The 14,236-nt window shown below is 33.4% G+C and overlaps 1 protein-coding gene across 7 annotated transcripts in view; it reads right to left on the minus strand.

Annotated features, from left to right (window-relative positions):
• LOC149789180 (protein kinase C delta type-like) overlaps positions 1 to 14,236 on the minus strand; it is a 227,101-nt gene that overhangs the window by 37,536 nt on the left and 175,329 nt on the right. For all 7 annotated transcript variants that reach the window (XM_089975327.1, XM_089975321.1, XM_089975324.1 and 4 more), the window contains 2 exons: positions 6,764 to 6,943; positions 2,869 to 3,042 (listed from right to left, as the gene is read on the minus strand). In XM_089975327.1, coding sequence (XP_089831453.1) covers positions 2,869 to 3,042; positions 6,764 to 6,943 — 354 coding nt within the window. The remainder of the gene's footprint in view (positions 1 to 2,868; positions 3,043 to 6,763; positions 6,944 to 14,236) is intronic.

Raw genomic sequence — 14,236 nt, forward strand, 5'->3', positions numbered from 1 at the left:
CACTCATGTTGATATAAAAAACACAGATTTAAATCAGCAATAAGAACTTTAAGATCAATAAAAAGAACTGATCTCTGATATTTTCAAGTGTCTATCAAATCTATCATATAAAGGTTACTTTATGATTTTATTCTAGTAACACTTTACCAAATATATGAACAATAATTAATGTACAGTCAAAATTTACTATTTAAATTTCAATCTCTCATTTTAGTATTTTTAGATTTGTGCGTGTGTGTGTGATTTGGATTTTTAACATAGCTTTAAAAAAATTTCAATCATATCGCTATGATGTCAACAGTGTGACAGTTTATAGTGATGTCTAGCACTGGGACATCATGCTGCAGACATGCAGTATGATGTCCTACCCAGTCACATTATCCTGACACCAGGCCGACCAGTCCTAACACTAACCTGCTGAGCACCTAGTGAGGCAACTGTTAGTACCATTTTTATAAGTCTTTGGTATGACTTGGCCAGGGTTCAAACCTGCAACCTCTCACATCAGAGGCAGACGCTCTAACCACTAGGCCACCAGAGTGGTTTTAGATTTGTGTATACTCTATTACTTAATAGGATAATCATCATCAATTCTTTAGCGATTGTAACAAAACTTTATGCATTGGGGGAAGGGGCCACAACAATACTGCGATAAATGACCTTCCTTGATAGAGGTGATGGTCACAGCAGCAATAAAGAGGAACAGCACATATACAGTATAAGAAGACATTTGCAACAAGATAATAAAGCACACTTACAACAGTAAAAAAAACATGACTGGAGTACTCTTATGGCCCTATGAAGAATTTTTCAGTAATTCTGCTGGGCGTACAAGCCCAATTAGTTACTATTATAACTGTGGTCTCCCTTGAAATGCATGCAGTCCACTGATCTATTTTCCATACTCATTTACAAATACACAAACCAGATGAGGGTATCATATCACAATATACAATGTACAGTCATTGACATAATGTTTACCAAGAAATACACATTTTATTCATACATCCAACTATATTGGACAGAAATGAGTAAGCTAGATTGTACACATTATGGAAAACCCTATGCCATCATAAATACAAATACGTATCATATGTTAGTAAAGCATAAACTGTATGTCAGAGTGACTCTTTTTATGGTTGTATGGGAATACTACTAACAGAGATATCAAGTTACATAATCCAATCATGAACAGCACCCAGTAAATTAACATTAAACAAAAAATTTCATTTAGGTCAATAAGGCATGAAATAGCCCCTCACCAAGTTTCATCATTCATGATAGGATGGTATCATCCAGCTTTTAATACATAAAATTTAACCATGAGTGACACATGAGATAAAGGCCACAGTGACCTACATCTGTGATGAGGGGGTAATATTCATCGAGAAGCAATCCCTTACCAAGTTTCATGACTCTTGGTACAACAGAAAGAAACTCTTGCAGTCATGAGCTAAATTTGTAAAGTATTAAAATGTGAAAGCCAAGTCAAAGTGACCTTCTTTTGTTGTAAGGGTGTGGTACTAAAATATATATACATTATCTAGTTTGATGATTCAAGCATGAATGGTGCTTGAAAATAATCTTGCCACACAAAATCTAATCCAACTCTGCTAAGCATTAAATATATTCCAAGTAATCTATTTTTGCATGCATCACCTCACAAAGTTTCATGATTCTAGTTATAGAAGTATAACTGTGTAAAAATTCAACTAAATGCAAAACATAACTACAATTGTAAAATCAATGTACACTTATGTACAAAGTTATCCCCTTCCCTTGATGGTAGGTGCAACTAAACCCACTGCCTACTGTTGCTTAGGACAGAGGCAAAAGAGAGAGAGAGAGAGTGTGTGTGTGTGTGTGTGAGATTTGGATTTTTAACATATTGTTTTAAAAAATTCAATCATACTGCTATGATATCTGCAAGAGAGAGAGAGAGAGAGTGTGTGTGTGTGTGTGTGAGATTTGTATTTTTAACATATTGTTTTAAAAAAATTAAATCATACTGCTATGATATCTGCAGTATGTTAGTTTATAGTGATGCCTAGCACTGGGACATCATGCCACAGACATGTAGCATCCTGTCACATTAGCCTGACACCAGGCCAACCAGTCTTAACACTAACCTCTCAATGCTGGATACCAAGTTAGGCAGCTGCTGTTCCATATTTTAACAAGTCTTTGATATGACTCAGTTAGAATTGGAACCCACAACCTCATGCATCCGAGGTTGACACTCTAACCTAAACACTTAGGCAACCAAGTGGTCCCTAGGACAGAGGAACAAAGACAGCTGAGATGCAGTGAGGCTGTGTGCATGTATGTGAGTAGGTGTGAGTGTGTGCATGCATGCATGTGAGTGTGCTTTTATATATGTGAATGCCAACACCAAGAGTAGTACAATAGTTCTGTACTTCAAGGAGGAAAGCTAACTAAAGGTGGTCTCAATGCAGGTAGTCACTCATCAGGTCATATTTTTTGACATGATTGCATGAAAAATGTGCTGATTCATGACAGATGGTCTTTTGAGCCAGGTGAGCTAAATCTGCATACCTTTCAATTCAGCCATTATGAAGAACTTGTCAATTTTACTGAAACTAAAACATCATTTTATCATAAGATTTGTATATAATATCAAATATCAGAGTAATTAAAAACAAAAATAAAAGCACAAGTCTGTCTCCAGACATATACATTACATACATACATACAAGAAATGAATTAAATACATTTGGTGACTTATTCTTTAGGCTGTAAAATTATATGAGCCAAACCATATATGAAGTATAAGGCTTCCTTTTCAAGAAGGTCTACATTTCTGGCTTCATTTTGAATTTCTAAGGTATTTTTATGTAGTATCCCTACCTCAGTCTGGAAGGTACTGTGAAGATGAGTAAGGAAGGGATGTGAGCAACCGAGAGCAAGGACTCTCATTTCTACCATGGTACATTCAACATCATCATCCTCAAGCACAACATCTTTCTTCAAAACCTTTACTGCATAGAATTTGTTCCTGCCCTTCAGTTCAGCAAGCATAACCTTAAAAAGACAAGAGATCTTCAGATCAAAGCTGTAACAGCTAATAATTATCAAGAGTCCCAAGAACTGTTGCTTTTTAGCCTTTATTATATAAAATCTGTTTTGCACTTCAGGTCAGCAAACATTAGTTTAAACTAGAAAATTAACAAAATGCTCTAAATAATTTGTTTTGGAACCTCTGTGGTTTGTACCATTACCTACACAGACTATATAAAAGCACAACAATTCTGCATGAAATTGATTCATTTCTTTCAAATATTTTTACTCTTCAATCCTTCTGCATCTGCATGCAAATATTATCATATCTATATCTATTCCAAATTAATATCTTAGCTAATGATAATTCTGCAACAGCTTAGTCCAGGTCACTTTGACAGTTGTTGATTAAATAGTTTATGCTTGAAATATTTCACACAGTGACCCTTTAGCAAAACAGATAATTAAAAGGGTATTCACCCCTTCTCAAAAACAGACTTATTCAGCATCCAAAGCATGCAAATGGATGAAGCAAGTCAAGATTACCAAAAGGTATTTGGGGTTCCAAATTCATGTAGCATGCTTAATATTAGTCAGGTCATATTTAGGCAAATTTTAGCAATATTGTGCTTTTTTTAAAATCAGATATAGACTGGGTACAAGCTATGAGTCACCAGATCAAGCTGTGCCACTTCTGAGGGCATGGATAAGCATGAGGCCCAAGAGACTAGTGCTTTTTACATGTTAAATCAAACTCTAGTTTTTTGTAACATATCTGAATAAGACAAAGGTTATTAATTTGAGTATGGGGTAATCTACCTGGTATATGTGACTGTCAATGATGCTGTCTAACATAGCAATGATGTTTGTGGTCTCGTTTTCAGATTATTTTCACAGTACAATGATGGGTTTGAAAACCTATCACGTAAATGTTAGCCAATGTGGGTATGTGAGAAAGCTTGCCAGTAGCTTCTCGTGGGTCGGTGGTTCTTTCCGGGGTTTTCCCGGGTTCTTCCTCCACCATTAATACTGGCCGCCATGTATAGCCTATCGTGTGCTGACAAATGGCGTTAAGCCCCAAAACAACAACAACAACAACGTAAATGTTACTAGAAAAAATGATCAACATTACTGCTAAGTTGACCTATAATGGCCTGCTATATGATAATATAAAAATAACTGCATTTGTTGCAACAAATGGCTGTAATAATTGTAAAATATGTAAACAAAATTAACCAAAAAGGAGATTCACTTTTCAAAATGCTTTAACTACATAGGCACTTAAAGGGTTTAATGGCAAATCAGCACAATCCTGACCATGTAGTGATGCATAAATGTAAGTATTGAAAGAAAGAAAAAGTTAAACAAGATGCTCAACTGAACCTGATATCATTCACCTGCGTGATACATGTCAGCTTGTGAATGCAAATTCACAGATGTATTGAAACTGTAGAAAGAAAAGAAAAAGCTTGGAGCACAATGTTACTATAGTGCTAATTAATGTTGGTGTCAATGATCTACTTTCCAATACCATATATATGCACCCCTACTTCATTCAGACCTCAACATCGTAGCTAATATATTACATGCCATAATTACAGTACACTGTATAAAAAAATTCGATTTATTTTTTAATACTAACATGGATTTGCAGGTCATATTACTTGGCAAAAACAGGCTAAATCCAAAATACCAACACAAAACATACTGAAAAATTATTTATATTCACCATTCATTTTAACTATTCTACATGACTAATTTTTGCCAAACGATCATGAAGTCCAAAAATTATGCAATGAGTTTAGTCTGAGTGCTAAACTGCATCACTCACATTCTTTTTAACAAATTTGTAAAGCAGTGTTAGGGTTCATACAGAATTCTGAATGATAAATTCAAAGACTTTTTTCTGAAACTTTTAAAGACCACAAACATAATTTCCACGACCTATTTTCGCTAACATTTTGTATACAAGTATTGTTCTATGAGACAACACTGAATGCAAAATACTACAATATTGTTTAATGATGAAATTCAAACTATAATTAATCAAAAGAAAGAAACCAGGAAAACTCTACTTCATCGGAATCTAACAACCTTGGACAATTTTATTTGATTATGGAAAGAAATTAAAACGTTTGGGTTTCTTTCAATTTTCAAAGACTTTTAAAGACCTCAGGGTAATCTGATCAATTTTCCCAAACACTCAAAGCCTTAAAATTACTACCACATTTTCCCCAGACTGTCAAAGACCTTAAGAACCCTGAGTGTTGATTAGTCCTTTTTCTGACAGGACATGTTTTGAACTTTTAAAAACCCATCTACTCTTAAGAATTTTCATCCACAAGTCAAACCATAAAAGAAGCTCATTTAGGTCAATATCTGGTGGTGTCATTTTCTTTAAAAGTACAGATTGGTCTGCTAACTAACTTGATTATCAAATATAATGACTCTGCAAGGCAAAGTTTCAAATTAAAGAAACATGATTTCTTGGGTCATATACAGTTGCTATAAAAGAAAATCAGGATAGTACATGTAGATCTATGATGAGCAAATTAGTTCTCATGCTATTCTTATACAGCAGTCTTTCCTTTTAGAATATTCTCAAATTTTTATGAGTGGAATTAAAAAGATGATAATATAAATGAAAAATACAACTTTTTATTGCTTTATTTTTTTAGTTTTTATTGTACCAGAAAAGCATAATCCATAGACAGGTAAGCTATTTTGGTGAAAAAAGCAAAATTATTATGCCAATAATTGGCATGTATGCATTCATATTCAAATACATCCAAGGTTGAGATATCATAAGCTTGTATACCAAAAATCAGAAATATAACTTATGAGTGTTTACAAGCTCATCTGATGAAATACTGGACCAGTCCATTAATATGTCTATATGATGCTAATATTGGAGAGCTTGATGATAATAGCACATATCCCAAGCTTGAACAAAACTGGATTGGAAAGACGGCTTTCAGAATGGTAACAAGCTCAGCCAATAAGATGCAAGATCACTCAATAATATGCATTTATCTTGCTCAACATCAACCTTTGCCTGAGATCTTTAGATATATCTATATTCTGCGATCTTGGTGATATAAATAAATATTCCAATGACCAAAATCAGACCAGAAATTTGGCCTCAAGAGTAGCAACAAGCTCAGCCAATCAGACGCATGATGACCTTATTAATATGCATCAATCTTGCTCATTATCAGAAGAATCAGACAAAAAATATGACCTCCAGAATAATGACAAACTCAGTCAATGAGATGCAGGATTACTTCATTAATATACATAGATACTGTTCATACCTGAACCATATGAGATATTGCCAACATGAAAATACATTTAAAGTTTATTAAAACCAGTTATTAAAAATGGTCTCAAGACTGTGTAGATGGATAGAAGATTAACACATGACTGACACAGCCATACCATAAGCTCACTAGCCTTATGGACAGGTGAGCTAAATACAATGTCAAATTTCTGATACAGTTTGAAATCCCACCCAAAAGTCCTAGATGTTCTAATCATGGGACATGTACCTGGCAAAAAGACTGCCTCCATTAGTTGCCTCTTACAGCATAAAGCAGGGTACATTAAGCTGACTCTACATCACCCAAGTCTGCTGGGGTGCTAAACAAAAACTAGTGGATTAATCATAAAATCAAATTCTACATCATGCATTCTTATCTTGCCAAAAGTCATAAAATCAAATAAATTCCATATCATGCATTCTTACCTTGCCAAAACTACCTTTTCCTAATACTTTGAGCATTTGGAAGTCCTCTGGCTTAAACTTTCTTCTCGGTGCAGGTGGAGGTCGTGATGGTGGTTGCAATGGAGCATTTTCTCGTTCCCATATTTGTTCATAGCTCTCTGACTCTGAATCACTATCTTTTTTATTATCTTCCTTGTCATTCTGAAACACATATCAAGGGTCTGAAATGTATGTGGAAGGATCATATATATATATATATATATATATATATATATATATATATATATATATATATGAATAGGATTGTGAAATATAAAGACTTTTCATAAAAATCAATTAAAAGTTTATATGCACTGCTCACATTACATGAAACAGTCCTTTTAATCTAACTGAAGTTCATACACGCTGCTCAGATTTGCATAAAACTGGGTAATGTAGGAGCTGCTTCCCTCACAGATCTTAACATGTATTTATCCACTGAACTTACATACTGTAATTAAAGTTTCATGATTTGATTTGCACTCATAAACTGCTGAGTTGGTACTGATCAACATATCTGCAATGAAGTACTCTCCAAGGAAGCATGCTGAATGTCAGTATAAACCACATCTTAACAGATGACTGAATTCTGCTTCATGTTGTTTTTCTAATGTAAAGAGCCTGCACACAACATTCACACCAGCCTGAACACACGGATCATACAGAATAAAGAAAAAAGCAACACCCCCCAAAATAAATCTGTTGGAACCGATGCCTCGTTCACAAATGTATTACTACATTTTTGAAGAATAACACCAGATCTGTCCAAGACAAAAAAAATCACAAACACTGTCAACAGTATAATTTTAAAAAGTAATTTGACTGAGCTTTTAATTGGATTGGCAGTGCATGACATGCACTGTAAACAGCTAGAAATCATTAATCTGTTAATTCATGATGAGGTCACAGTGTCAAAGGATTATTAAATTTCAACAGTTGCCAAAATTATGTCAGAATTAGTTGCTAAAATTCAACAACATCCTTTTGCTGTCAAAATGTACCTAATACCCAAGTAATTGGATACAAGATTAAGCACTCTTTCTTCCAGGATAATCTCTTTGCATTTCTATCATTTTTATTTCCCAGCAAATGATTAGAATATGTAAAATTTCAAATGCTGTTTTGCCTCCCAATGTAATAAGAATTTCATAATATAAGTCTTATTATCATTTGTAATTGGTTGTAGTGGAAACTTTAATAAAAATATGGAGCCATGGATCTTATCAAATGTTAAGTGGGTTTGCGATTTATCTTGGTGCAATTTGATGAAGAAATGATGTATTCCACCAATAGTTCTGATTCCCTTATGTTTGTACTTCTGCATACCTGGATGTCAGTCTCAAATAATATATAGAGATTATGGTATCAAGCAAACAGAAACTGAATGGTCAGTCACCAATACATATCACTCACACACTTATGTCCATGTGAGCTTTGAGACTTGGCTTGACCAACAGGGATATGCGAGAAAGCTTGCCAGTAGCTTTGTGTGGGTTGGTTGTTCTTCCTGAGGTCTTCCTGAATACACTGGCTGCCATGTATGTAGTGAAAAATGGTATTAAACACCATAAAACCAAATAATCAAGCCCAGATTTTATCCAAACCTTATTTAACAAGAAGCCCATCTTGACCTGATTACATAACCTTACAGTTGCCAAGCTTATGCAAGCAGACTAATGCAGTATTGTAAAAACACAGTTTGATGTAATCTCCCAACCTTTACATCATGTCCATTTTGCCTACTTAACCAAAGCCTGATTCAAATCCTTTGCAAACAGATCTTACCCACACTCAAACTCATCCAAGATCTTTATGACCTAAACCTATTTAATAAATTCTGAGTCTCTAGAGTGGTTAAATGATCAGCCAATCTCATGCAAGATGTCATTTACATGAACAAATCCCTTTTATTACAGAACCTGTCCAAGACCACGATGATAAAAACTAATTTACCGAGTTTAAACAAACTTGCATCAAAATTGAGTTCAGCAAATCAGACAAAAGACTAATAAAGAACCAAGATCTTTCTCATGTCAAACTCACTAATTCATGAAATATGACTTTTCAACATTTTTATCAAAATCGAATCAGAAATAGAGATACTTGACTGTTTATGTACACATCCAATCAGACGCAAAATCACCCCATTAATATGCATCGATATCCTCATAATCATAATCAACCTGTGATCTTCATGATAAAGCCCAGTTAGCAAGTTCGATCAAATACAGCTTCCTGAGAGGCAAGAAGCTCAACAAATCAGATGCACGATTGCCCATTAATGTCAGTGGCTATAAAAAAATTTCCAGATCTTGGCAGTATAAACTCAGATGTTCCAAGCTTGGTAGAAATAAAACCAAAAATAATTATGGCCTCCAGAGTGGCAGCAACCTCAGCCAATCAGATACGTGATCAACACATTAATATGCATAGAGCTTGCAGATATTACCTAAATCACCCGAGATCTTGAAGAAGCAAGTTCATGTTCCCAGCTTACTTAGAATCTGACTAGACATATTGCCTCCAATGTGGTAACAAGCTCAGCCAATCATATGCAAGCTCATCTCATTAATATGCATGGCTGTTCCTCATTGTTTATCTTAGCCATGGTCTTAATGAGATAAGCCTATATTCCAAGTTTAGATATTTGCATACAACTTATACATGCATCAATGACAACTAATTTAACATCAAAATATGTGAGTGCAATGTATTTATAGCAGCATCTTATTTATATTTTAAAAAACTTAATCTCCAGCCCTAGGTTGGAGTTTTTTTGGGTAGGTCGAAAAGAGTAAACGACTGCTCCAGTGGTATGTGTAGTTGCATTTTCATGTCAATTCTGTAGAGGGTGGGGATCTCAAACATGTTAAAATTGTGAATCAGGAGATATGTCTCCTAAAGAGTAAACAATGGACCCTGGAGCCAATTTCATTTGCATATTAAACTTGTGTTTTATGTCAGTTAAATGCATACATGGTTATTGTGTTGGCATGTCAATCAATTCAATCATTTCCAATTTATGAGCCAGGGACTGAATTCCTGTGGGTAGTGATGGACACAAGATCCAATGCCAGCTGAGAATGTTATCTGTCTTTTCATGCCAATAATGGTTGATATGTATGGTTATAACTTGATACTAATAAGATCCCCCATGTTATACCCATATACATCTATATATACTTATCATGTAGTGACATTCAAATGGATCAATGCCTGCTGCATTTAAAATTTACCTTTTCATGACAATGTGTGTGTGCATGTCTTTAAATTAAGCTTGTTTTTTTGATATATATAAATGTAACAATTTATTGGATACTTACAGATAAATGAAAAAATAAAAAACTTTGAAATGTAAAAGTTTATGTACAGTCTTCAATATTTTATCAATATATTATAAATAAATGCATTATACGTAATAATAAAAAAGTAACAAAACTGTTTATTTCTATTTATTCATAAAGCTCTACTTTAGTTTTCATTGGAGATGCTTGCATCCTTATGATCTAGTTTTATGTATTTCTTTGTATCTAAATGTATTTTAACCATACTGCATATGCATTTTTCATGCCACTTGTGCATTTAAGATTATAACAAGAATGTACAAGAACAATTTTAAGCAATGACATCATGTTTATAGCACAGATCACACAGAAACAGAACGTATTTAATGATGTAAGCAATACAATTGAATTCAGTCTGAAACAATAAAGCAAAACTGGTTTACTTTGTTATATATATATATATATATATATATATATATATATATATATATATATATATATATATGAGATGGAATCATATATTTTATGTTGTGACCCAGGGGCTAACTTCCTGAGAGTAGGGAATAACCCTGGAAAATCACCCAGGGCCACAGTTTACAAATGTTGACACTTGTATTATGGATACCACATGCTAATTTCCAGTTATGAAATACAACTGAGGAGGATATTTGTTTAAAAATTATGTCAGAACACACTTACCTTCCTAGCTCCACCTCCATGATTAAAATTGTGAAAATGCTATTCCATGTTTAAATGTGTTTAGCTTTAAGGGTGTACAAGTTTAAGTATGTTACACATGTAGATATGTCCAACCACATGGATGAAGAGATTATCACAATATACTCATGCTTCCCTGAAAGCATGGGGGATAATGAACTATTAAATGGGAGAAAAAAACTTTGGGGCTTTAAGTGGTGTGGTGGGAGGGAAGAGAAATGCAAAGTGTAATATTGCTGCAACAAGTTTTTAACTGAATGTGGACTGAACTGGATGGAAAATGCTGATGTGGATTGAACTGGATGGAACCTGCATGATACCAAACACATTTGGGTGAAAGTGTGAAGTGGAGGTGATAATTACAAGTTTACTGGGGAAAACAATCTCCTGTATTAATGTGCAAATCTTACTAAATTTTGTGCAAGAAACAAGAACTACATAACCAAAGTGTTTACAAAATAATCTTGTGTCATCTGCAATGAATGTTGCTTCTGCACTACATTACTAAACTACTGATTGGACCCTGACCTTTCTTGCTTGGACTACCCACAGGTGCATGAAATGACATGTCTCTAAATTTGTCTAACATTTTTCAACAATCATCACAAGTGAGACAGAAGTATTCATATAGAGTTGATACATCATTACACTTATTACAACCAACCCATCAACAATGCTCAATGAAAACATTAAAGTGCACATGAAGTTCTTCAAAACAATATATTTTCTTGCAAACATTGTTCAATATACTTAAGCTAAAATTCTGTTGAAAATGTAACAAAACAAATGGGAAGAAAAAGGACTGGTGTACATGTTATGCAAGCAAATATACCCTGACCCAGAGGTTATAGACCATTTGTGCATGAATTTGCTTTCAAATTTATAATAATAACTTTCTTAAGTAATTAACTAATCTTTAAATTTACATGGTCAAATAGAACTTCACACATCTCAATTTCTGTTAATTTCAAAGAAATTAAGTGTGGACTCCAATTCCAAGTTGCAAAGTAAATTGTTTTCAATTTGGACTCATGAAGTGAGTTCTACGATTTTAATTTTAATCTAAATTCATGGTGGACTCTAGCACCGAATTCCAAAGTTTTTATTTTGAATCTTAAGTCATGGTGGACTTGAATACTAAGTTCCAAAATATTTATCTTTAATCTGACTCCTGATGCATTCTACCACCGATTTGCAAAGTTTTATTTTGAATCTTATGTTTATGAGTCTATGTTCTTAAAATAAATAACAGAAAAGAGTGAAAGACAACAAGCTTTGAAAATTTAACAAATAATTTATTTCTGTAGAATACAAAGTGAAAATGAAAAGGAAAAAAACTTATGGTATTGCGAATTAAATCCCAAAATAATCAGAGAATTACAGACACAAGTCCTAATAATATAAAGTCCTGAATAAGTTTCAGTACAAATCCTGAAGAGGTCCAAATCTGAAGGTGATGATGTGTCTGTTATAGCTTATGGAGTGCTGATGTGCCAAGTCTTTTGTTGAATCATAGTAATATAATTCCAGGTTTGAATTCAAAGCACAAATGGTAAAATCCTCACAGTTACAATATATATAGTTCTCTACCTGACATCAGGTCACAACTGGCATTTCTAAAAAAAAAACATTACCTAATGGAAAATAACCTTCTAGGATGACCTAATGAGCCTTGTTTACTTACAACACAATAACCTGTAAAATTCACTTAGGAAATTCCAAAAACCCAACCCAAATAAACATATTTAATCCTTCTTGTTTACCTGAATAATAATCATGATATGAAGCTCATACACATGGAGGATTTAGTTATGTATTAGTTTTGACATAAATAAAATTTAAAAAATATTAAAAAAGTCAATCAGGTCAAGCAGAAATGAACTCAGTTTTGGACAAGGTCAAGTCCAGCATACAATGTTACATAGCATGTAATGAAATATATATAAAAAATTAAACTAACAAACAATTAAATTAAATTTACATAACACTTAACTCATGATGGGCTCTAACACTCAGTTTCAATGTTTGATTTTGAGTCTCAACCTGAGCTCATGTTCAAGTAAAGGATCCTAGAGGAGTGCTCATTTCAAATGATATTTAGGCATGGAGTGAATAAATTTTTATTTTTGTGATATTTTACACTGCCTAGTAAGAGATCAAAATTATTCATTGAGTTTGATTAATTTGAAATCATCTCAAACTGAAGAACATATTTAAGACCACTCAAAAATAGACTGATTTTATATGAGATTTTATAAGATGAAGCTGCAGAATTATGTAGCAAAATGAATTTGAAATACATTCAGACTCCTCAAAACATTATGATGTCTTTATCATCATGTGTAGCATATTATTTTTTTTGTATTAACATAAATAGTACAATATTCAGGTGATAAAGTTTCATTAACCTCAGGGCCATGTGTCAGATTCAAGTCGGCAAGAACCTGTTGATGCAAGCAACTGTCATGATTGAACAATTTCAGTACATGCATCATTAAGCAGAAATTATAAGTTTATGTACTTACTTCAGATCACTGCAATCAAAATACAATGTCTGACAAAATGTAAGTAACATATAATTGACTTCTACAAAACATGATAAAGACAACTGCAAGAAAATATCTTAAGAAAACAAGTTGACATAAAAGAAGAGACACATGAAAGAAGCTGTGAATCAGTGACATGGTTTTGCTACAGATATGAAGCAGTGAATCAGTGACAGGTTTTGCTGTAGGTATGAAGCAGTATTTAGTAAAGCAGGACTGATTTGCTCAAGATTAAAGTCTGGAAATGTATTTAAGTTTTTTTTAAAAAGATAAAAGCCAAATCAAATATATGTGTTTGTTTTGCTTTTGACCCATCCCTGCATCACCTGAGACTACATACAGGATCCAAAAAAATCCATGATCCACAAATGACCTTTTCATCTTCAAAAACAGGGTGAACACAAGAAGACAAAAAATCCACACAATACACCCCCCAAAAAATGCTCAAAATGAGAAAATTGTACAAAAATCTAAGACTGTGCACAATTTTTTTTTTAAATTTCAAATTCCAGAGAACACATTAAGTTTATCTTTCTTAAAAAGAGATGTTTTCTCCACATTCTCCCAAAGATGAAATACTATCTTTTAACATCTCAGTGAAATTATGTATTTCATCTTAGGTAGAATGTGGAGAAATTAATTAAAAATCTCTAAATAAAAAGAATGTAAGAAATAATGAGAAAATCGAAAAGTACATTTGAAAATCTGCATTTTGCTGAAAGTCCATAAGTACTCTCACCCTGAAGAAATAACAAATCATATGTGACGATCATCCCTTCATACAAAATTAGTTCAGGATAAAATGAAAAACAAATGATCCTTCATCATCCAAGGATTACATCAGGTTACAATGAAACACAAACCACCCTTCATTATCCAAGTACTACTTCGGGTTACAAGGAAGTACA

Source organism: Sinohyriopsis cumingii, chromosome 11 (genome assembly GCF_028554795.1).
Source record: "Sinohyriopsis cumingii isolate HCF-2022 chromosome 11, ASM2855479v2, whole genome shotgun sequence".
Lineage (NCBI taxonomy): Eukaryota > Metazoa > Mollusca > Bivalvia > Unionida > Unionidae > Sinohyriopsis > Sinohyriopsis cumingii.